Source organism: Vipera ursinii, assembly GCF_947247035.1.
Source record: "Vipera ursinii genome assembly, chromosome: 17".
Lineage (NCBI taxonomy): Eukaryota > Metazoa > Chordata > Lepidosauria > Squamata > Viperidae > Vipera > Vipera ursinii.
Genome location: NC_139530.1, coordinates 5,935,146 through 5,957,139, shown reverse-complemented (window position 1 = coordinate 5,957,139; position 21,994 = coordinate 5,935,146). Strand labels below are relative to the sequence as shown.

Here is a 21,994-nt window from a genome sequence, read left to right as displayed (position 1 = left end):
TTTGTCTGTTGTTTTTTTTCTTTCCTTTCTTGGATAAAAATGCTTCTCCCGTGGTCCTCTGGCGTTGTGCGAGTATTCCTTTTTGCCTCTTTGAAAGTTTTGGGTCTGGATCGCTGCGTGTTGGATGGTGGCAACTGAGCTGGCGAGACACCACAGTGCCTCTAGGCACGTACAGACGGTCTACAGACGGTCGTTAATATTTCAGAGCGTTTGATCTTTATTTGCATCTCTCTCTCCCTCCCTCTCTCTCTCTCTTTCTCTCTCTCTCTCTTTTGTGTCTGGATCGCTGCGTGTTGGATGGTGGCAACTGAGCTGGCGAGATACCACAGTGCCTCTAGGCACGTACAGACGGTCTACAGACGGTCGTTAATATTTCAGAGCGTTTGATCTTTATTTGCATCTCTCTCTCTCTCCCTCCCTCTCTCTCTCTCTTTTTCTCTCTCTCTCTTTTGGACTTTTAAGATTGGTTCTTTTGAGATTTCATCTCAGCAATCCTTTTGGCCACTCTTGTGAAAATAACGACATCGAAAACGAAGCGAGTTTTTATTTTTCTTCAATCTCACGCGGCCTACTACAAAACCCGAAGCCTTGTCTAGCCTTGTTAAAACAGGTTTTTTTTTTTCTCAAACTCTTTTAAGCCGCACTGCTGCTCCTGAACCTGGAGGTTTTATTTTATTCGTTGTTTTTTTTTAAAAAAAAACAATTAAAAAAATAAAAAACAGTCGTTTTTAAGCTTTTTACTGAGAGGGCGACTTCTCCGTATTTCGACTGTTTGTTTTAATTCACTCAAGTTATTTATTTATTCAATCAATCAATCAATCCCATTTTTATCCCGCCCTTCTCCAAAGATTCAGGGCGGCTTAACAATCTAAAGCAGTGGTCTTCAAACTTGGCCCTTTTATGATTTGTGGACTTCAACTCCCAGAATTCCTCAGCCAACATGCCTGGCTAAGGAATTCTGGGAGTTGAAGTCTACAAGTCATAAAAGGGCCAAGCTTGAAGACCTCTGAATTCTAAAGCACAAAATCGATGTGCTTAGCAATTTAACGTGCATCCCCCCCCCCACCTTCATTCTCTCGCTGGCTGCGGATGATAGGGGTTGTTGTAATCCCGGACCGTGCCTCGAATTTAATAAAAAAAAAATCAAAACAAAACTCCTTAAAGGCGCGGTCCCTTTAAGAGCAGCAACAACAACAAAAAAAAAGAGAATCACCCAACTTCCGGGTGACGCAGGTTGCCGGGCGACGGCGGCGGAGCGTGGCCAATCAGGAGGCGCTCGGAAGCTGCGGCTTTGCTACATAGTACGCAACGGACGCGGGAGTGAACGAAGTGCGTAAAAGAAGCGCTCTTTTCTTTTTGAGGAGGGGGGGCAGTCAAAAGGAGGGGGCTGAGGAGCCGGGGCCGATGGGAGTTGTAGTGCCTCCGCTGAGAAGAGAAGTGAAATGAGGGCAGGGGGCGTTTTCCCCTCTATGGGGTGCTGGGGGGGCTCGGAGGCTGAATTTTTGGGGGACCCTCTTGGGCAGGGGTCTTCCAACCTGGCCCTTTGATGACTTGTGGACTTCAACTCCCAGAATTCCTCAGCCAGGCAGGCTGGCGGAGGAATTCTGGGAGTTGAAGTCCACAAATCATCAAAGGGCCAAGTTGGAAGACCCCTGCTCTTGGGGATGAAGAGCCAATGAAAGCCTGTTGAAAGAGATCAAATCCAAGAGATCAAATCGGGACTTTAAACCCCCCCCTTCTCCCCCAAATTCTTGCATGGGACTTGGGGGTCCCTAAAATCTGAGACCCAAACCGTGCCTGACCTTATAGTCTGGCCTGCGGGAGGACGATCCAGGCTACCTCTGGGCGCGTGCAGAGTTCCTCCTCGCCGCCTCTCTAGAGCCAGCCAGGTAGGCTTTCCAGACCGAAAGCCCCCCCACCCAATTGGGATGATATCCAGATATTTGACTCCCCAGCTCCCCTCCCCCCAAAGGCGCCGAGATGGACCTCCAGCAGCTTCGCCATGTAAACCAAGATCTCCTGCGAAGGCTGAAAGCCGGTCAAGAAGAATTCAGGAAACGCCATCCCTTCGGGCAGGCCTCCGGGGCCAAGCGGGTGCTGGCTTCCAGGAACGGGGTAGGTGGCTTGCGGTTCAAGGTTGACGCATCTGCATCTAAAACGCCTGGGGTGGGGTGGGGTGGGGTGGGGGGTGGGTTGTCCAGTTTCGATGCGAATGTACGTAAGGTATTTTTAAGCCACTGTTGGGGGTCCCTCTGGAACCCCCAATTCTGCCTCTGCCAGACGGCTTGGGGACCCAATAGGGGAGCTTCAGGCACACTGGTTGAGGAATTCTGGGAGTTGAAGTCCACGAGTCATAAAAGGGCCGAGTTTGAAGACCCCCCGGTGTACACTTTTGAGAGCACCCTTTTAATATGTGCCAGGGTGCCCACAGTAAAAAAAAAGAGAGAGAGAGAGAGAGAGAATAAAGTTTATCTTATCTAACAGGGATTTCTGCCGTATTTCACCCCCTTTATTGTCCTTGACTGAGTTCCCAGGTTGTATGCACCCTGAGGCCTGCCGCATCTTGCTAATTTCGCCGTGTGACCCTCGCGGCAACACAACTGTTTTAATCGCTGTCTTCTTTTCCAGATCCAGCCGGGGTTTCGTCCAGACGTGGAGCAGGCCACCCTGAACCTTTCAGAGGATGGGAATCCCCAACTGGGCCTGGACTGTCAGGGCGCCCGGAGGCGGAAAGAGGGGTGCCCCCCTAGCTGGGGGCTGCCCTGTTCCCCCTGCACGGCGGTCGTGCCCTTTGGCGAGGCTGCCAACGCAAGCGTTGAAACAGCCGAGGAGGAGGAGGAGCCCCCCCCAAAGTCACCCCCTGCTGCCTGCCCCGAAGCGAAGGAGGGAACGGGCTCCCCAAAGGAGCCGGCCGAAAGCCCAGCAGAAGGGGAGACGAGGCAGGGGACCTCGGCTCGGATGCCGCAAACCCCCAAGTCCATTTTGCTCACGCCGGGACGCAAGCACGGCAGGGCAAGGAACAAGGTGAGTGCCGAAAGGCTTGGCAGGGGCAGAGCCCGAGCCAAAGAAGCTGAATCTGATTGGAGGGCAGACTTGATCTCTGGCACCTGCAAAACAGCTGGCGTGTGTGTGTGTCTGTGTCTGTGTGCGTGTGATACTGACCTAAGACCGGACGAGTAGCAATAGCAGTACTACTTAGACTTATATACCGCTTCACAGTGCTTTACAGCCCCCTCTAAGCGGTTTACAGGGTCAGCCTGTTCCAACAATCTGGGTCCTCATTTGACCGACCTCAGAAGGATGGAAGGCTGAGTCGACCTTCAACCAGTCAGGATCGAACTCCTGGCTGTGGGCAGAGTCAGCCTGCAATGCTGCATTCTAATCACTGCACCACCATAGCTCTTATGTAACAATAGCAATAGCACTTAGACTTATATGCCGCTTCACGGGGCTTTACAGCCCCCTCTAAGTGGTTTACAGAGTCAGGCTGTTGACCCCCCCCCCCCCCACAACAATCTGGGTCCTCATTTTACCGACCTCGGAAGGATGGAAGGCCGAGTCGACCTTGAGCCTGGTGGGACTCGAACTGCCAAACCGCTGGCAGCCGGGAGTCCGCAGAAGTAGCCTGCAGTGCTGCATTCTAACCACTGCACCACCAGGGCGCAGAGTAGTGGTTTGAGCAGTCAGGACTAGAAACTTAGCTTACTTTCATTTTTATTTTTTTTTAATATACATTTTTATTTTTATTTTTTATAATCACAAATGCTTAATACTTTATCAGCAACACATTGTCTGGCTTCCAACACTTACTAATACACATTAAATTCCTTTCTCTCTTCTTCGTTTTTCTAGCCATTGATAAAAGCCACCCCATGTTCTAAAATAAACTCAATCTTCCTTCTCTTTCATTTTCAAGGCCAATCTGTCCATTTCTGCACAATCTAAAAAATTTTTTTTTTAAATTTAACTCTTCCTCCGTTGGTAAATCTTCCGTTCTTCCAATGTCGGGCGAATACAATTCTCGCCGCAGTTAACGCATGTAAAATTAGATATATATATATATACACTCTTTCTCATTACTTCCTACCATTAGGCCTAACAAACACAATTCTGGCTTACAATCTATATGGTGTTTTTTTTTTAAGTCATTTTCTCTAAACGTGTCTGTGTTCTTGACCAGAATCTTTTGGCTTTAGAGCATATCCACCAAAGATGGTAATAAGTGCCTGGTTTTGAAGCTTAGCTGGCTTTTAGAAGTAGGGGAAGCTCTGCCGATTTTCAGGCAAGACTTGACAGGCAATGTTGGGCATTTCCGGGTCCCGGGCATCAATGGGGCACCGTTTCTCTTTTCCAGAAGGAAGCTGGGCATGTGACGTTTGTCTCCGACACGGAGGAGTATTTGATCCCAGAGGACAGCATGTCAGCGCAGCCTTTCCTGGGCTACGACTGGATCGCAGGTGGGAAGACGTTGTGGGCTGCTTCCCGAAACGTTTTAAACAGAGCCTCCATGCTCAGTTGCAGTGTCTCTGCACGCTGGGGTGGAGAGCGTTAGCAAATCCAGGGAACCCCCTTCAGAGCCTCGCTTCTGTTGGTGTAGCTCTCTTTCTAAAAGTAAAGACTGCTGCATTTTTATTCCTTGGAGTGTTCAAGAGAGAAGAGAAGAGAAGAGAAGAGAAGAGAAGAGAAGAGAAGAGAAGAGAAGAGAAGAGAAGAGAAGAGAAGATAGAATAGAAAATAAAATAAAATAGAAAATGGAATGGAATAGAATAGAATAGAATAGAGAATAGAATAAAATATAGAATAGAATAGAACAGAATAGAATAGAGAATAGAATAAAATATAGAATAGAACAAAACAACAGAACAACAGAACAGAACGGAACGGAATGGAATGGAATGGAACAAAAAAGAAATAATAGAATAGAATAGAATAGAATAATGGAATGAAGAATAGAATAGAGAATAGAATAGAATGTAGAATAAAATAGAATAGAGTAGAATAGAGAATAGAATAGAATTTAGAATTTAAAATTTAGAATTTAGAATAGAATAGATTTTAGAATTTAGAATTGAAGAATAGAATAGAATAGAAATACAGAATGTGATGAGAATAGGAATAGGAATAATAGAATAGGAATAGGAATACAATAGAATAGAGAACAGAACAGAGAACAGAACAGAATAGAATTGAATAGGAATAGAAATAGAATAGAATGAGGAAAGAATAGAATAAGAAATGGAATAGAGAATGGAATGGAATGGAATGGAATGGAATGGAATAGAATAGAATAGAATAGAATAGAATAGAATAGAATAGAATAGAATAGAAGCTGGAAGGGACCTCGGAGGTCTTCTAGTCCAGCCCCCTGCTCAAGCAGGAGAACCTACACCATCTCAGATAAGTGACTGTCCGGTCTCTTCTGAAAAATCTCCAGCGATTGGAGGTCCCACGATTTCTGGTGGCAAGCTGTTCCACTGGTTGATTGTCCTCACTGTCAGGAAGTTTCTCCTTAGTTCTGGGTTGCTTCTCTCCTTGACTAGTTTCCAACCGTTGTTTCTCATCCTTCCCTCTGGTGCTTTGGAGAAGAACGTGACCCCCTCCTCTTCTTTGGGGCAGCCCCTCAGCTACTGAAGCGCTGCTATCCTGTCTCCCCTCTTTCTTCTTTTCTTTAGACCAGCCAAACCCAAATCCCGCAGCCGTTCTTCGTATGTTTTAGTCTCCAGGCCTTGGATCCTCTTCGTTGCTCTTCTCTGGATTTTTCCTAAACTCTCAACATCTTTTTTGTGGTGTGGTGGCCAAAATCTGCTATGATTTGCCAAGAACAGGAGGGATAGATCCTCTCTGTACAGGAATAGTTTACCTGTGTATTCCGAGGGCTTGAAAATGAGCTTCTGATCCTGCCGTTTTGCGCTGGGGTGTTTCGCCTGCTCTCTGGGACCGGATTTTCCCCTCATTCTCTAGGGCTGCTGGAGACGGATACGTCCCTGTCGGAAAAACCCGAGGAATATTTTGCTGAGCTGCAAAACTTCCGCCAGGTGAACAAGGAGGCTTGCATCCGCGACCACGACTTCGAGTATGATCTGGCTGGGGGGGGGAGGGGACAGGGAGGGAAAGGGGGGGGTGTTGTTGAAAAAAGGGGTAGACATGGGGGCTTGCCTTTAGGTCTGCTCAAACCCCCAAGTGCCATTTTGAAAGCACAAGTTCACACAACCTGCTTAAATGAGATAGCTAACCCTCACCAGTGCCCATTCGCACAAGCAATTAAGCTTTGCAAGGGATAAACCCTGGCTTGTCATTTGAAGGCTGCCTTTGCTGTGGGTTTCCACACAATGAACCTTTTTCAGAATCGGAATCAGAACAGAGCTGGAAGGGACCTTCGAGGTCTTCTAGTCCAGCCCCCTGCTCAAGTGAGGATTGTGAGTTGTGAGCACCCACAACTTCTGGTGGCAAGCTGTTCCACTGGTTAATTGTCCTCCCTGTCAGGAAGTTTCCAGGTTGCTTCTTTCCTTCATCAGGATCCGGCAGGGGTTTAGGGCTAACTCAGCCTCCAAACCAAAGAGTGGGAAGAGATATTTAGAGGTCATCTAGCCCAACCCACTGTAATACACAACGTTCCCCTGCCTTGGTTAGTGGAACGCCAGTGCCCAATTCCTTTCTCAGGCTGTAATTCTGGCTTTCTCCTTCTTTACAGGCTGAAGGACGTGAATTCTTCGGCCCTGGATCGGGAGATGGAAACAGAGGCAGCCTCCCACCAATGTACGCTTCCGATGTTTCTGTAGCCAGCACATTTTGAGGGGTGGAAATTCAGCAGGAATTATGTGCCTGGGAATAACGGCCCTGGCAGGATCTAGGACCAGGGGATCTCCAAACCTGGCCACTTTAAGACTTGTAGACTTCAACTCCCAGAATTCTTCAGCCAGCGTAGAAGAATTCTGGGAGATGAAGTCCAGACGTTTTAAAACTGGCCAAGTTTGGAGACACACACACACACACACACACACACACACACCGATCTGGAAGCATGGGGAAGGGCCCCGCACCCCATTGAGGTTTCAAGCCACTCGTTACTTAGCCTCACTTTGCAGCCATGAGGGCTAGAAACTTGGCACCAGTTAAAGCCTACAGCTAGGTAAAAGGTCCTGTCGTAATTTTTCTGGTATGCCCCGCAGGTGTCTTCTGCTATCGGTTGAATAAACGCCTTTTTACGGTGCCAACGGATCCAGATTCGGCCTGCCCCGTTTGCAAAACTCCTCGAGCTGAAAAACCTCCTGAAACCCTGGTGGAGCCAGCTTTTGTTAGGTGAGTTTTTTGCTCTGGTTATCCCTCTTTTGGTGGCTCCATTTCAATCTGAGGTTAGGCCAGGGGTAGACAACCTTGGCTCTTTTATGACTGGTGGACTTCAACTCCCAGAATTCCTGAGCCAGCCACGCTGAGGGGAAAGGGAGAGGTTTCCATGCTGAGCCAGGCTGGCTCAGGAATTCTGGGAGTTGAAGTCCACCAGTCATGAGGGGGCCATAGTTCCCCCATGCTGGCTCAGGAATTCTGGGAGTTGAATTCCACAAGTCCAAGAGGCCATAATTCTCCCATGTTGGCTCAGGAATTCTGGGAGTTGAAGTCCACGAGTCATGAAGGGGCCAAAGTTTCCCTCATGCTGGCTCAGGAATTCTGGGAGTTGAAGTCCACCAGTCATGAAAGGGCCATAATTCCCCCATGCTGGCTCAGGAAATCTGGGAGTTGAAGTCCACGAGCCATGAAGGGGCCATAGTTCCCCTATGCTGGCTCAGGAATTCTGGGAGTTGAAGTCCACGAGCCATGAAGGGGCCATAGTTCCCCAATGCTGGCTGAGGAATTCTGGGAGTTGAAGTCCACGAGCCATGAAGGGACCATAGTTCCCCCATGCTGGCTCAGGAATTCTGGAAGTTGAAGTCCACGAGTCATGAAGGGGCCATAGTTCCCCCATGCTGGCTCAGGAATTCTGGGAGTTGAAGTCCACAAGTCCAAGAGGCCATAATTCTCCCATGTTGGCTCAGGAATTCTGGGAGTTGAAGTCCACCAGTCATGAAGGGGCCATAGTTCCCCAATGCTGGCTCAGGAATTCTGGAAGTCCACGAGTCATGAAGGGGCCAAAGTTTCCCTCATGCTGGCTCAGGAATTCTGGGAGTTGAAGTCCACCAGTCATGAAGGGGCCATAGTTCCCCCATGCTGGCTCAGGAATTCTGGGAGTTGAAGTCCACGAGCCATGAAGGGGCCATAGTTCCCCCATGCTGGCTCAGGAATTCTGGGAGTTGAAGTCCACGAGCCATGAAGGGGCCATAGTTCCCCCATGCTGGCTCAGGAATTCTGGGAGTTGAAGTCCACGAGCCATGAAGGGGCCATAGTTCCCCAATGCTGGCTCAGGAATTCTGGGAGTTGAAGTCCACGAGTCATAAAAGAGCCAAGGTTGCCTAGCCCTGGTTTAGGGTGTGCTCGCCAACAACCACAGTTGGCCCTGGATCTTTCATCACTCAGCGATTCAGCCAAAGTGAGTCGCGTGTTGTTGTTGTTTGCCTTTGCATTTCACGGCTTTTGGCATCGTTCAGGGAATCTGACTTTTTTTGCAAGCTCCCTGGGAAGGTCGCCGTGGCAACCCCAAATTTTCATCACATGACTGTGGGGAAGCTGCAACGGTTGTTAAGTGAAGGGCCAGTCCAACATTCCTGCCGTTAAGTGAGACCTTTATTAACCGACTTTGGCCCCATTTTACAACCTTGCTTGCCTCAGCTCTTAAGCGAATCCCTGCAGTTGATCAGCTAGCCACACGGTCGTTAAGCGAATCCGGCTTACCCCCCCCCCCATTGACTTGGCTGGTCAGAAGGTCGCAAAAGGGGACCCCGGGACGCTGTGACTGTCATAAATAGGAACCAAGCTTCTGAATTTGCATCACATGAATCATGGGGGATGCTGCGTAGGCCGCAACTGTGAAAAACGGTCATAAGTCATTTTTCTCCGTGCCGTTGTAACACTGTTGTAAATTGAGGATTACCTGTAATCCTCTTTCTCCCTCATTCCCTCTTTTCGTACGGCCAAGAAAGGGGACATCAGCCAAAGCTCTCCGTACTTTGGGGAAGCAGAAATCCTGTTTTGTTTCTTCATTTTGTATTCAAGACGGCAAAATGCTTTACTGGCAGATCCCAGTTCTCCCCCTTCTGTTCCAGAGAATTTCTTCCTAGGGATTTTCCCAAAATCATTTTTTTTAAAAAAAAAAAAAGCAGTGTAGTCATCTAACTTTGCTGCAGTCCGTTGATTCGCCTTTCGGTTTGTAATGTCTTACGGTGGCGTATTTTTGCTCAATTTTATTTTGCTTTAATATAGAAACGGGTCGTTTCGCCCAGTTTCTTTATATACCTTCCCCTGCTCCTTTTAGAGGCTCTGATGTTTTGGGGGTGTATTTTGCAGAGTCAGCTTCCCGAGAGCTACCTTCCTCCCCACATATAAACACAAAATCCATCGACGGAAAAGCTACGAAATGGAGGACAATTTGGGCCTGCCCTCGGTGAGTTTCGAGGGAGGAAGAGTGCGACGGAACAGAAAGACAGAATTGTGCCTGGGGAGGGGGAAAATTGACAACGATTCCAGCATCTCTTGTAAAACGCTAGAATTCAAGGCTAGCATTAAATACTAGGAGAGAGAGAGAGAGAGAGAGAGAGAGAGAGAGAGAGAGAGAGAGAGAGAGAGAGAGAGAGAGAGAGAGAGAGAGAGAGATGATTGATAGATAGATAGATAGATAGATAGATAGATAGATAGATAGATAGATAGATATAATGGATGGATGGATAGATAGGGATGGATGGATAGAGATAGATAGATGTGAGAGAGATGATAGATATGGATGGATATGGATGGATGGATAGATATAGATAGATAATGGATGGATGGAGATATAGATAGATAGGGATGGATGGATAGATAGATAGATAGATAGATAGATAGATAGATAGATAGACAGACAGACAGATAGAGATGGATGGATAGATAGATAGATAGATAGATAGATAGATAGATAGATAGATAGATAGAAGGATGGACGGACGGACAGACGGATGGATGGATAGAGATAGATAGATAGATAGATAGATAGATAGATAGATAGATAGATAGACAGATATGGATGGATATGGATGGATGGATAGATATGGATGGATGGATGGATAGATAGATAGATATGGGTGGATAGATAAATAGATATAGATAGATATAGATAGATAGATATAGATAGATAGATAGATAGATAGATAGATAGATAGATAGATAGATAGATAGATAGATAGATAGATAGATTGATAGATATGGATGGATAGATATTGATGGATAGATATTGATGGATGAACAGATAGATAGACAAATAGATAATTATATAGATATAGATAGACAGACAGACCTAAAAACAGTGTTTACCTGGAAGGCTCTGCCTTTCCCAAAGAAAAGACCAGAGAGGGGGAAAAAATGGAGTATCTAAATTCTCATGGTGCATAAGGTGCTGCTCTTGTTTCAAAAGCAAATCAATGAGGAAAAAAAAATACCTTTGACTTAAGTAAACACTCAAGGCTCCTTTGTACTTTGGATTTGGTTGTAAAAGTTGAGGGCTGCTCTGCAATCCTGGAAAAGGAACTTTGGCAGTTTCAAGCCCTATTTGTTTTTTCCTTCCGTGGAATTTGAGTGCTTGTAAATTTACAGGTCTCGCAAAGACAGCCTGCCTAGGATATTGGCTTAAACCTGGGAACTCTGCCCTAAATTAGTAGCGAGGGACATCAGGCTGGGTGGCTTTTAGAAACGGGAACTACAAACCTCCGTCCCAAATGTGCTTTTTCAGGAGGCAACTGGACTTTTCTTGGAAGACATATTTCACTTCTCCTCCAAGAAGCTTCTTCGGCTCTGACTGAACGGGATGGTGGGGGAATGGGAGGATTGATACTCCTCGCAGGCCGCTGGTCACCCTTCCACTCCCCACCATCCCGTTCAAGTCCGAGCCGAAGAAGCTTCTTGGAGGAGACGCGAAACGTCTTCAAAGGAAAATCAAGAAAGCCCCGTGGCCTGCTGGGAAAAAAAAGCAACTTTGGGACGCCTGGATGGCCGAGAACCTCCATGTGGAAAACTCGGCAAAAGCGCTGAGGCTGTCTCCTCTTTGTTCTCACAGCACTGCCTCGCTGGTTGGGAAAACCCCATCCGAGTTTCCACCCCCATCGTCAACAGCCTAGATCTACATTCATCTCTGGATTCTCAGCGTCCATATCAGGTAAAGAGGCAGAGCTGTTTGTCTGGGAACGTCCACTCTTCCGTTTCCAAACACTGTAAGGCAGGGCTCTCCAAACCTGGCAAACTTTAAGACTCGTGGACTTCAACTCCCAGAATTCCTCAGCCAGCCCTCAGGGCTGGCTGAGGAATTCTGGGAGTTGAGGTCCACGAGTCTTAAAGTGGCCGAGTTTGAAGACCTCTGCTATGTTGTTGTTGTTGTTAGCTGCGAAGTCGTGTCCGACCCATCGCGACCCCATGGACAATGTTCCTCCAGGCCTTCCTGTCCTCTACCATCTTCTGGAGTCCCTCTAAGCTCACGCCTGCTGCTTCAGTGACTCCATCCAGCCACCTCATTCTCTGTCGTCCCCTTCTTCTCTTGCCCTCAATCCTTCCCAGCATTAGGCTCTTCTCCAGTGAGTCCTTCCTTCTCATTAGGTGGCCAAAGCATTTGAGTTTTAGCTTCAGGATCTGGCCTTCTAAAGAGCAGTCAGGGTGGATCTCCTCTAGGACTGACCGGTTTGATCGCCTCGCAGGCCAAGGGACTCGCAGGAGTCTTCTCCAGCACCAGAGTTCAAAGGCCTCCATTCTTTGGCGCTCAGCCTTTCTTATGGTCCAGCTTTCACTGCCATACACTGCAACTGGGAAGACCATCGCCTTGACTATACGCACTTTTGTTGGCAGGGAATCCTTAACTCATGACTACAGTGGAGCCCACATGTTCTGTCGCTAAACAAGACAGTTCTTAAGTGGGTCTGGCTGCATTTTGCGCCACTTTCTTGCCCCGGTTGTTAAGCGAATCACTGCAGCTGGTCACCCCGATGTTAAAAAAGAGGTGGAGATTCTAGAAGGCAACCAAGATGATCAGGGGACCAGAGGCTAAAACATATCAAGGACAGAATTGGGTATGTCTAGTTTAATGAAGAGAAGGACCAGGGGGTGACATGATAGCAGCCTTCCAGTATCTCAGGGGCTGCCCCAAAGAAGAGGGAGTCAAGCTGTTCTCCAGAGCGCCCGAAGGCAGGACAAGAAGCAACGAATAGAAACTAACCAAGGAGAGAAGCAACCTGGAATTAAGGAGAAACTTCCTGACAGTGAGAACAATTAACCAGTGGAACCACCTGCCTCCAGAAGTGGCAAATGCTCCAACACTGGAAGTTTTTAAGAAGAGACTGGACAGCCATTTGTCTGAAATGGTATAGGGTTTCCTGCCTGAGCAGGGGGGTTGGACTAGATGACCTCCAAGGTCCCTTCCAAATTATTATTATTATTATTATTATTATTATTATTATTATTATTATTATTAAAGGTAGTAGCCCAGTTGTTAAGTGAATCTAGCTTACCCATTTACTTAGCTTGTCAGAAAGCTGCAAAAGGGGATCACGTGACCCCGGGATGCTGCAGCTGTCATAAATATGAGCCACTTGTCAAAACGTCTGAATTTTTATCACGTCACCTTCAGGATGCTGCAACGGCCGTTAAGTGTGAATAACGGTCATAAGTCCCTTTTTCCAGTGCCGTTGTAAGTTCAAATGGCCACTAAACAAACCGTCGTAAGATGAGGACTGCCAGCACGGGCCAAACTGCCATTGCGATGGTCTTGCTGATCTGTGTGTGGCAGGCAACGTAGGTATTATTATGGCATCAAAACAAAGCTTAAATTCAGCCTTCGCCTGGGCCCGTTTTGTGGTTTGGTAAATGAACAGAATTCATTTTTTTTAATTAAGGCGTTTCGCAGTTAAATAGAAATAACAGCTGGTAGGAAGGGTTTTTTTTTTCCAAACCAAATTACCGTTAGTGCCTTTTTAACCGGGATCTCTAAATCTGCTTTTCAGAATTCGGTCTCTCGGGTGGCAGGCAGGACCAGGACGGACGAACTGCTTGACCGCTCTCGAGCGGTGGAATTCGAACTCGGCAGCGCCCCTTGGAAGCAAGCTCACCAAAAGCCGCCACGCCACAAAACCCTTTCCCATTAAAACCACGTCCAATTTTTACCGATGGTGCCACCTATTTTTGCTCGGAACAATTGAGGTTTTGTGGGAATGCCCCACAGTCAGCGGTAGGCTTTGTAAATTGTTTAGCTCAGGAATAGCAGGGTGAGTCATTTATATGGGTTTTTTTTTTTAAAAAAAAGAAAAAAACGTACCTTTTACTTATTTTTTTAAATGTCTTTTAGTCCATGTGGCTTATGAAAACACACATCCTCTGCGGGGGAGAAAGACAACAGATTAAAAACCGTACACCTGTTCGACGGAGGGGAAGGTTTGACAAGTGCTGCATGCCCTTTTTTTTAGAAAATGAAAACTGAAATATTTTTAAAAATACCTCTTTTTTTAAATAAATAAATAAATAAATAAATATTACTTTAAAGGTTGTGTCTTGAGAAGCGGCAAGCATCCTCCCCAGGAAGGCATATCAACGCAGAAGAACCAGATTATAAAAATGTATTTTAAAAAAATGGGGAAAGAACTAGAAAAGATATTTAATGTGTTGGAATAAAACCTTTTTTTTGGGGGGGGGACTCGAGAGAGAACCGATTTGTGGAGTCGGCGCCCGCCTCTGAAGCACCAAAGTGCAGATAAACCGCTTTTGATAACCACCCTGGACAGAGTGTTCCGAAGATGCTCCGGCTGTTTGCAGTTGTTGATTGGCTCCTTCCTTGTTGCCACGGTGATGCGTACACGGCATCCTTTCCACCGTGGTCCAGAATCGGACATCTTTGGCTGAGAGAAAATGAAGATGCTGATTTTTTTCAGCTCATTTTTCTGGCCTCTCCAAGATGTCAGAGGTGCTAGCCTCGCACCAGCTGTTGGTAAAGGATCACCGTCTTTATAGCTTCCGTTCTAAGCATTATTTCTACTTTTGGGAAGTCCAGGTGTGCCCCCCTCCCCCCCCCGCAGTGTTGTGCAACTCACTTTTCCAGAAGAGAGAGTGTGCTGATGCTTCTAACCTTTGACAGCCTTTCTATAGACAAGCTTTTCTTTCTGTTCGTTCCCGGGGTCTGCCTGCCAGAATGCTGTAATGCTGATTTCCCATGTGAAAACTGATTTCCCATGTGCAACAAAGATGATCGGGGGACTGGAGGCTAAAACATATAAGGAACGGTTGCTGGAATTGGGTATGTGTAGTTTAACGAAGAGAAGGACGAGGGGGGGACATGATAGCAGCGTTCCAGTATCTCAGGGGCTGCCCCAAAGAAGAGGGAGTCAAGCTCTTTTCCAAAGCGCCTGAAGGCAGGACAAGAAGCAACGGATGGAAACTCATCAAGGAGAGAAGCAACCTGGAACTAAGGAGAAACTTCCTGACAGTTAGAACAATTAATCAGTGGAACCACCTGCCTCCAGAAACTCTGAATGCTCCAACACTGGAAGTTTTTAAGAAGAGACTGGACAGCCATTTGTCTGAAATGGTATGGGGCTTCCTGCCTGAGCAGGGGGGTTGGACTAGATGACCTCCAAGGTCCCTTTCAACTTATTATTATTGTTGTTGTTGTTGTTGTTGTTGTTATATTATTATTATTATTATTATTATTATTATTATTATTATTATTATTATTATTATTAAATTGAATAACAGAGTTGGGAGGGACCTTGGAGGTCTTCTATTCCAACCCCCTGCTCAAGCAAGAGACCCTATACCCGCGGTGTTGAACCTATGGCACGCGTGCCGCAGGTGGCACGCAGAGCCCTCTCTGCGGGCACGCGCGCCCTCGCCCCAGTCCTAAGCCTTCAGCTGGGTTTTATAAAACCTTTTCGCTTTAGGCCTCCGCCGCCGTGTGCAAAAAAAAAAAAAAGTTCAATCAATCATTTGAACTTCTTGCGGGGAAAAAAAAAAGATCTCGCAAAGTTGGAATTGATTGATTGAGCTTTTTAGTCCCACCCGGTCTGCCGTGACCACCGCAGCCACGGTCACCCGACGGGCCACGCCCACCTGGCACACGACGATAGATGTAAGTGGGTTTTGGGTTGCAGTTTGGGCACGCGGTCTCTAAAAGGTTCGCCGTCACTGCCCTGTACCATGTCAGACAAATGGCTAATCCAGTCTCTCCTTAAAACCCTCTAGTGTTGGAGCACCCACAACATCAGGAGGCAAATTCGTTCCACTGATGTAATTTTTCTGACTGTCAGGAAGTTTCTCCTTAGTTCCAGGTTGCTTCTCTCCTTGATAAGCTTCACCCTTTATTTCTTCTCCTGCCTTCAGGGGCTTTGGAGAACAGGTGGACCCCCCCCCACCTTCTCCTCCTCTTTGTGGCAGCCCCTCAAATATTGGAACACTGCTATCAAGTCACCCCTGGCCCTTCTCTTAATTACATTAGGTAAAGGTAAAGGTTCCTCCGCACATGCGTGCTAGTCGTTTCCGACTCTAGGGGCCGGTGCTCGTCTCCGTTTCAAAGCCGAAGAGAGCCAGCGCTTGTCCGAGGATGTCTCCGTGGTCATGTGGCCGGTATGACTAGACGCCAGAGGCGCACGGAACGCTGTTCCCTTCCCACCGGAGCGGTCCCTATTTTTCTACTTGCATTTTTACGTGCTTTCGAACTGCTAGGTTGGCAGAAGCTGGGACGGGTAACAGGCGCTCACTCTGTTACGCGGCACTCGGGATTCAGCCCGCCAAACTGCCGACCTTCTGATCGACAAGCTCAGCGTCCTAACCCACTGAGCCACCGCGTCCCTTTAATTACATTAGACATACTCAAGTTTCTGCCACCGTTCTTCATGCGAAGAAAGGTGAAAGAGAGGGGGGAAAAAACGTACGTCTATTCAGTTCACTTGTAGCTCCCACCTGTAGGGGCTGCAGGTAGACTTCCCCTGAAGTGGAGGGAGCAGCAGACCTGCCCACTTTTTCAAAGCCACACGGAGGGGAACTCTTTTAATTTCCTTGATGGGCTGCATTTGCCAGGGCTTCATTAATTCCCCTTGAATTAATCCATGCTTTGATGGCTCATCCAGATTCCCGAGCCTCAAAACAGCTTGCAAGGAAAACAAGCGGCACGCCCATGCAGGTAGAAAATTAAATTTAGCCTCCCCTTCAGGTGCCCAAGGCTCATTCTTCGAATGCCTGGTGTTCTCAAAGACCTTTGCTTTAAATACATAATGGCATTTATTTGAAACGCATATCCTGTTTATGGTGAACGCTGCTTAAGCAGCCCTTCCACTCCCCGTTCATATACAGTGTAAGCTTCACCCACTTTACTTTCACAACAGCCCTTTAAGGTAGATCAGAGTGGTTGAAGGAGGGGGGGCAAGCCTCTCCCCCCCCCATCTTTCTGGCTCAGCGTGACCCCTGGATATTTTTATTTATTTTATTTATTTATTTTAATTCCATTTATATCCCGCCCTTCTCCGAAGACTCAGGGCGGCTTACAAGCTTAAAAGCTTGCCCTTTTGTTTTCTGAACCAAGTTCCCCATTCCTCACTGCGCTGACCGGCGGTTTGCTAAACTCCTCGTTTCCGCCATGTTTTCTCTTGCTGCTTGCAGGGGACCCCAACGTCGTCCACTGGAACGACTGGCAGCCCTGGGTGTGCATGTGCCAACTTCACAAGCAGGCCCGCATACGACATTTTGCCGTCTGGGGTGCCAACGTGTCGCTCGACCTGAGGACCTCGGAGTTTTGGCAGGAAAAACCTTGCTCCTTGCAGGAATGCAGCGTTTGCAGGTCAGAAGACTGCCCGGGCAGCGTGGTTGGATCCGGTTTCCTCTCTCGCTTTCAGAGCCTGTCTTCGCCCAGACCCCACGAAGTCAAGATCCCTCTTCCTCCCCATCTGGATTTCCCCTCCTACGACAGCCTCCCCGTCATAGACGACAAAGATGGGGAGTAAGGGGGACTTCGGATGCAGCGGAGCGGACTTAACCACACCGTGTCCGTTTCCCACCGCACGCCTTCCTCCAAGGGGGCTGGACTGCAAAACCCATGCTCCTTTGCCGTCTGCCACAGGGCAGGGCAGGGCAGGCCGTTACAGACACAGAAACACACACCCCCCCAAACGGGAATGTTGTATTTATTCTGTAAGGCAAGAGAGCTGGGCAGCAATAAAGCTTCCTGGAGTTGAAACACTCCAGTTTATTCTTAATTCTTAAATCTTCCTTTGCCTTTATCCTCGGCTTCTGGGTCGGCCCTAAAAATTCAGAAGGACACCAAACAGATTAATATATATATATATATATATATAAATTTTCTGCCTGCCCCTAAAATGGCTAGCTGTTGGCTCAAATCTGAAGCAGCCCTTTGAGATTGTAAAGAAATGTTTGCTTTTTTACCTTCAGAATTTCCTAGCAATGTTACCTTATCGGGCACGGTGGAAAAAAAATAAAAATCCTGTGGTTACTGATTAAATTTAATCTCCATTTGGTTTTAAAGAAAACAAACACATCCACCCACCCAACGTGAGCAAGTTTCTTTCTTTTTTTTTTCCTTTGCTGACGGGGCGGGACTTGCCGGGAGAGTTAAACAAAGCAATTGCTCTGTTGCTGGGACAAAGCACTTTTATAAAAGGAGTTGTCAAATCCACAGATGTAGTTGAAGGCAGGCGCAGGCGGTTCATCCCTATTGCTGCGTTTTTCTCCCTCTGCCGAATTCTGCAAAAAAAAAATTTCCATGGATCATTTGCAACTTGTGAATGAAGCCCGTAAAGCGAGCGACCAATCTCAGATTTCTGGACAGACGCCCGGAACAGATGATGGTCCCAAAACAGAGGGCTGCTGCTCCATTCAAGAGGAAAAACCCTACAATAAAACTCTGGATCCAGAACCCAGAAATCCAGAAATGGAGACTTCAGCATCTTTGAGTCCCGTGGCTGTGACGGTGTCACCCCCGGCGCCTCTCCGGCACTGCCCATCCAGAGTCTCCGTCGGTGACATGACCTGCCTCGTCTGTTTCCACCAATTCAGCCTTGCCCGGCTGCCCAAAGTCCTGGCGTGCCAGCATGCCTTCTGCGCCACGTGCCTGAAGATGCTCTTGCGGCAAGAAGATCACACCTGGATCGTCAGCTGTCCCCTCTGCCGAAAGGCCACAGTGGTATTTGGGGGTCTCATCTGCAGCCTCAGCAACCTCCAGCACGTCATGGGGCAGCTGGGGAGCGCAGATCCAGAGGCAGAGACGGCTGGCACCCCGGGCGCCGCCGGAGTGTGGCACAGCCAGCAGCATCTTTCCCCTGAAATGCAATCTCGGGATTCCGGCGAGATCAACCAGGCTGCCGTCAAGAGACTCATCCTGCTGCTTTTGCTTGTTTTGGTGCTGATTGCCTTCATCCTCCCGTTCACCAACGCTGGACCACTGACCTGGTTCCTCTGCTTCATGGTCGTCTTAGGCGGCCTCATCTGCGCCGTGCTTTGCTGGGATCCCAGTTGGACCAAGCCTAGTTTTTCGCTGCCCTTCTGGACAAAGAAGGTCAATCAAATGGCCTGACTGACTTCTGCTAGGACGGGCCACGAGTCTCGTGGGCACCGGTGCTTGAGCACACAAGACCAAAGGGGTGGCTGAAGGGATGTCAGGGGCGCGGGGGGTTGAATGGGTTCAGATGTGGCATTCACACCTGGACATCTTGGCCGAGATGCATAGCTGTTTGTAGCATCTGGCTTCACGTCACGTTGGTCTGAAAATAGCAAACACAATAGCAAATGCTTCCGTGAATAATGGGGTTTTATTTTGGAGGGTGCCTGAATAAATTCTCACCCGATTTTGTTCCTCCATGATAAACCAACGGTGGCTTCCGGCTTTAAAAAAAAAAAAAGATAAAGTCAATGATTATTATGAGTAACATCTGGATGGAAACGCCACCGTGGGATGCAGTCTTATCTCCAAAGAGCTGGCTAAACAACTAGGACAACTGTGTCCCCATGTCTTCCTTAAAAGTGGTCCTTTAAGGGGATAAAAATGTGACTTTAGTTGGTTGGGGGGGAGTTAAGGATAGTCTTGGTTTTCATTTAGCCATTTTTGGAAGTTTTCTTCAAGGGCTGAACAAGCATAAACATTTACAACAGAAAGCTCTATAAATCCATTGTTAAACACACAATTATGGTGCTTAAAATGATTTTTTTTAAAAAAAAATTAGTACACACGTTGTTGGTAAACTGGGAATTTAAATCTATGTCCAGAGCGGCTTCCACACAAGTTGACTTAAATTTCTTCTGGAAACATTTGATGGGGGATACAGATGGGTTTGTTCTTATGTATAGTTTGTGGGGAGGAGGTTTCCATTGTTTTCAGAAGCCGAGAATCACTTTAGTAAGTGGGAAGAAGCGCAATGAAGCAGCCCCGAAGTGAGGCTGTTGAAGCATCCAGTATTGTTGAAGTGCTTTATGTTCATGCTGTGAAGATTCAGATAAAAGATAATTTTGCCTCGATGGCTTTTTGCTTTATTCTGTTTGCGCAGCTAAAGGCTAGAAAATTTGCATTTGCATTACATTAGCAGTGTTCCAGTATCTCAGGGGCTGCCCCAAAGAAGAGGGAGTCAAGCTCTTCTCCAGAGCGCCCGAAGGCAGGACAAGAAGCAACGAATAGAAACTAACCAAGGAGAGAAGCAACCTAGAACTAAGGAGAAACTTCCTGACAGTGTGAACAATTAATCAGTGGAACAACCTGCCTCCAGAAGTTGTGAATGCTCCAACATTGGAAGTTTTTAAGAAGAGACTGGACAGCTATTTGCATATAGGGTTTCCTGCCTGGGCAGGGGGTTGGACTAGATGACCTCCAAGGTCCCTTCCGAATCTGTCTATTCTATTCTATTCTATTCTATTCTATTCTATTCTATTCTATTCTATTCTATTCTATTCTTATAATTTGTCTATTCTATTCTATTCTATTCTATTCTATTCTATTCTAATTCTATTCTATTCAGCATTAAACTGCATTTACTTCAGTTCAGCTGAGGTTTTCCCACCTTTGTGATAGAAAAACGTTCATTGGCATTGAATTGCAATTATTTTTATAAAGATGCAAATCCACAAAAGTTAGCCAGCGTGCCTTTTAATCGCAGCCTGATTGCTAGCCAGCTATTAATGTCCTTGTACATGAACATTTTCAAGTTGCCAAACAGCAAATCCCTTGGTTTTTTTCCGGTCAGCTGCTTAGCCAAAACTTAAATCTCTGCAGAGGTTTACTGCAAAAGGAGAGCATCTAAATGCATCAGGAGCAGCCCTCGCCCGACTACTGCCGCTGCAATTAGGATTTAAGGTCGTTGCATTTTCAAATCCTCTCTTTTTCCTTCCCTCCACCGATTAAAACAAAAAAAAAAGCGCACGTTATTTGTGTTTTCAAAAGCCACTTCCCTCTTCCTGTCGGGAGTCGCTGCGACACTTGCGTAGCCCTCCCGCTTTCCGGCGCGCCTTAGGCCTCACCTGTACGTAAGTCCCGTCCGGGAATCGCTCGCTCGCCGAGACGCCGGCGTTGGGTGGGGCCTAGGCGGCCTTTCGAAGCCTCGGACTGGAGTGAGCGGCCAGCCCGCTTGAGACGACGGGGAGGCGGGGGAGGCTCCCCGGCCCTAGGCGGCCTTTCTCCGCCTTCAGGACGGGCTAGGTGGGTCTCGGGAGGGAGGATGGGCGTGGATTTCTTTATAAATGGAAGATTAAGGGGAGGGGGCTTTGGGGCCCTCGAGGGTGGGGAGAGGAGGGGGGGGTCCTTCCCTGATTATATAGTGAAAATAGCCCAGAGGGTAGAAATAGCTTAGGAGGGAAACAAATGTATTACAAGGGGAGCAGGAGAAGCCCCACCACCCCGTTTTAAAAGGGGGGGTTTTCAATCCCCCTCCCCACTTTGGGGTCCCAAAGAGGTCTCTAGCCTGGGGGAGACCATCTTCCAGCCCCCCTCCCTTGAAGCTGCTCAAAGAGACCCCCCCAATCCCTTGGGCTGGGGCTTAATGGGTGGGGAACCCCCTTTAATTCTAGGGTAACCCCATTTGGGGTCTCCACTGGCCTGGGGGACACTTCCCATAGATTGCACCAGTAAAGGGGGTCACAGATATTGGGGGGGGCGGCATGACCTGCACCCCATGGCACCGACGTCTCTGCAGAAAATCTTTGGCTCCCCGAGTGAGTTTGGGGGGTGGATGTATCCTAAACGATACATCCCCTCCCAGCCCACACCAATCAATCGCTTAAAATGAATCACTGTTGAATGCAGAGGGTCCTCAGTTTACGACCAGAGGGGAGCCCCAAATTGACGTTGCCAATTGGTGAAATTGGTGGCGTGGGTTTGGCCCCACCCGACGACCGGTCTCGCCGCCTTTGCTACGGGAATCACCGAAGTTCTTCAGTCGTTCGCACCCGGTGGTTAAGTCAGTCGCAAAAGGGGGGAAATCGCGTGAGCCCGGGACGCTGCGACCGTCGTAAATAGGAGTCGGTGGCCAAGGGTCTGAATTTCGTGGGGACGCTGCAAGGGTCGTAAGTGTGAAAAATGGGCCTAAGTCACTTTTTTTTAGTGCCGTCGTAGCTTCAAACGGTCACTAAATGAGCTGTTGTAAGCCGAGGACTGCCTGTAATTAAAATCACCCAGATCGGAATGAACAATAATCACAAATATCCAAATAATGGGGGGGAAACCACTTACGGATACCTGGAAATTTTATCGTGGATATTCTGAGCAAGGTTTAAAGTCCTAAATCAAAAAAGACGATGGGGAAATGGGTTTGGGCACAATCCGCTGCAAATATTAAGTTACCATATCCCGATTTGCAAAGACTGCTGGTAAGGATCCTGTCCTAGCTATAGTTCAGGACATAGCCATGCTAATAGA

General features: G+C 47.7%; 3 protein-coding genes across 4 annotated transcripts; all 3 read left to right on the top strand.

Moving 5' to 3' along the window:
* The first annotated feature begins 1,628 nt into the window (after nt 1–1,628).
* On the top strand, nt 1,629–13,262 carry MIIP (migration and invasion inhibitory protein). 2 transcript variants are annotated; one of them, XM_083375592.1, is made up of 10 exons: nt 1,629–2,115; nt 2,629–3,024; nt 4,355–4,457; nt 5,962–6,035; nt 6,303–6,413; nt 6,693–6,756; nt 7,170–7,299; nt 9,436–9,532; nt 11,174–11,272; nt 13,104–13,262. In XM_083375592.1, exons 1-10 carry the CDS (start codon nt 1,981–1,983, stop codon nt 13,242–13,244), a joined length of 1,350 nt encoding a protein of 449 aa, XP_083231718.1. In that variant the 5' UTR covers nt 1,629–1,980; the 3' UTR covers nt 13,245–13,262. The 2 variants fall into 2 exon arrangements, with proteins under 2 accessions (XP_083231718.1, XP_083231719.1); XM_083375593.1 differs by lacking the exon at nt 6,303–6,413 and having other exon boundaries at nt 1,633–2,115; nt 5,962–6,073; nt 6,692–6,756.
* Nucleotides 13,263–13,409: 147 nt separating this feature from the next.
* LOC310647969 (uncharacterized protein) lies at nt 13,410–17,375 on the top strand. The gene is made up of 2 exons (XM_083375595.1): nt 13,410–14,080; nt 16,744–17,375. The coding sequence occupies exons 1-2, from the start codon at nt 14,002–14,004 to the stop codon at nt 17,082–17,084; spliced, it is 420 nt and encodes a 139-aa protein (XP_083231721.1). The 5' UTR covers nt 13,410–14,001; the 3' UTR covers nt 17,085–17,375.
* Nucleotides 17,376–17,637: 262 nt separating this feature from the next.
* RNF186 (ring finger protein 186) lies at nt 17,638–19,609 on the top strand. Its single transcript, XM_083375946.1, has one exon. The coding sequence runs from the start codon at nt 17,861–17,863 to the stop codon at nt 18,668–18,670; it is 810 nt and encodes a 269-aa protein (XP_083232072.1). The 5' UTR covers nt 17,638–17,860; the 3' UTR covers nt 18,671–19,609.
* Nucleotides 19,610–21,994: the final 2,385 nt, after the last annotated feature.

What these genes read in the sequence shown, in the direction of transcription:
- MIIP (XM_083375592.1), top strand. Translation starts at nt 1,981, where the DNA reads ATGGACCTCCAGCAGCTTCGCCATGTAAACCAAGATCTCCTGCGAAGG. An exon ending in ACGGCAGGGCAAGGAACAAG is followed by an intron (nt 3,025 to 4,354) that starts GTGAGTGCCGAA and finishes TCTCTTTTCCAG; the next exon opens with AAGGAAGCTGGGCATGTGAC. An exon ending in GTGGAGCCAGCTTTTGTTAG is followed by an intron (nt 7,300 to 9,435) that starts GTGAGTTTTTTG and finishes TGTATTTTGCAG; the next exon opens with AGTCAGCTTCCCGAGAGCTA.
- LOC310647969 (XM_083375595.1), top strand. Translation starts at nt 14,002, where the DNA reads ATGAAGATGCTGATTTTTTTCAGCTCATTTTTCTGGCCTCTCCAAGAT. An exon ending in TAGCCTCGCACCAGCTGTTG is followed by an intron (nt 14,081 to 16,743) that starts GTAAAGGATCAC and finishes TGCTGCTTGCAG; the next exon opens with GGGACCCCAACGTCGTCCAC.
- RNF186 (XM_083375946.1), top strand. Translation starts at nt 17,861, where the DNA reads ATGGATCATTTGCAACTTGTGAATGAAGCCCGTAAAGCGAGCGACCAA.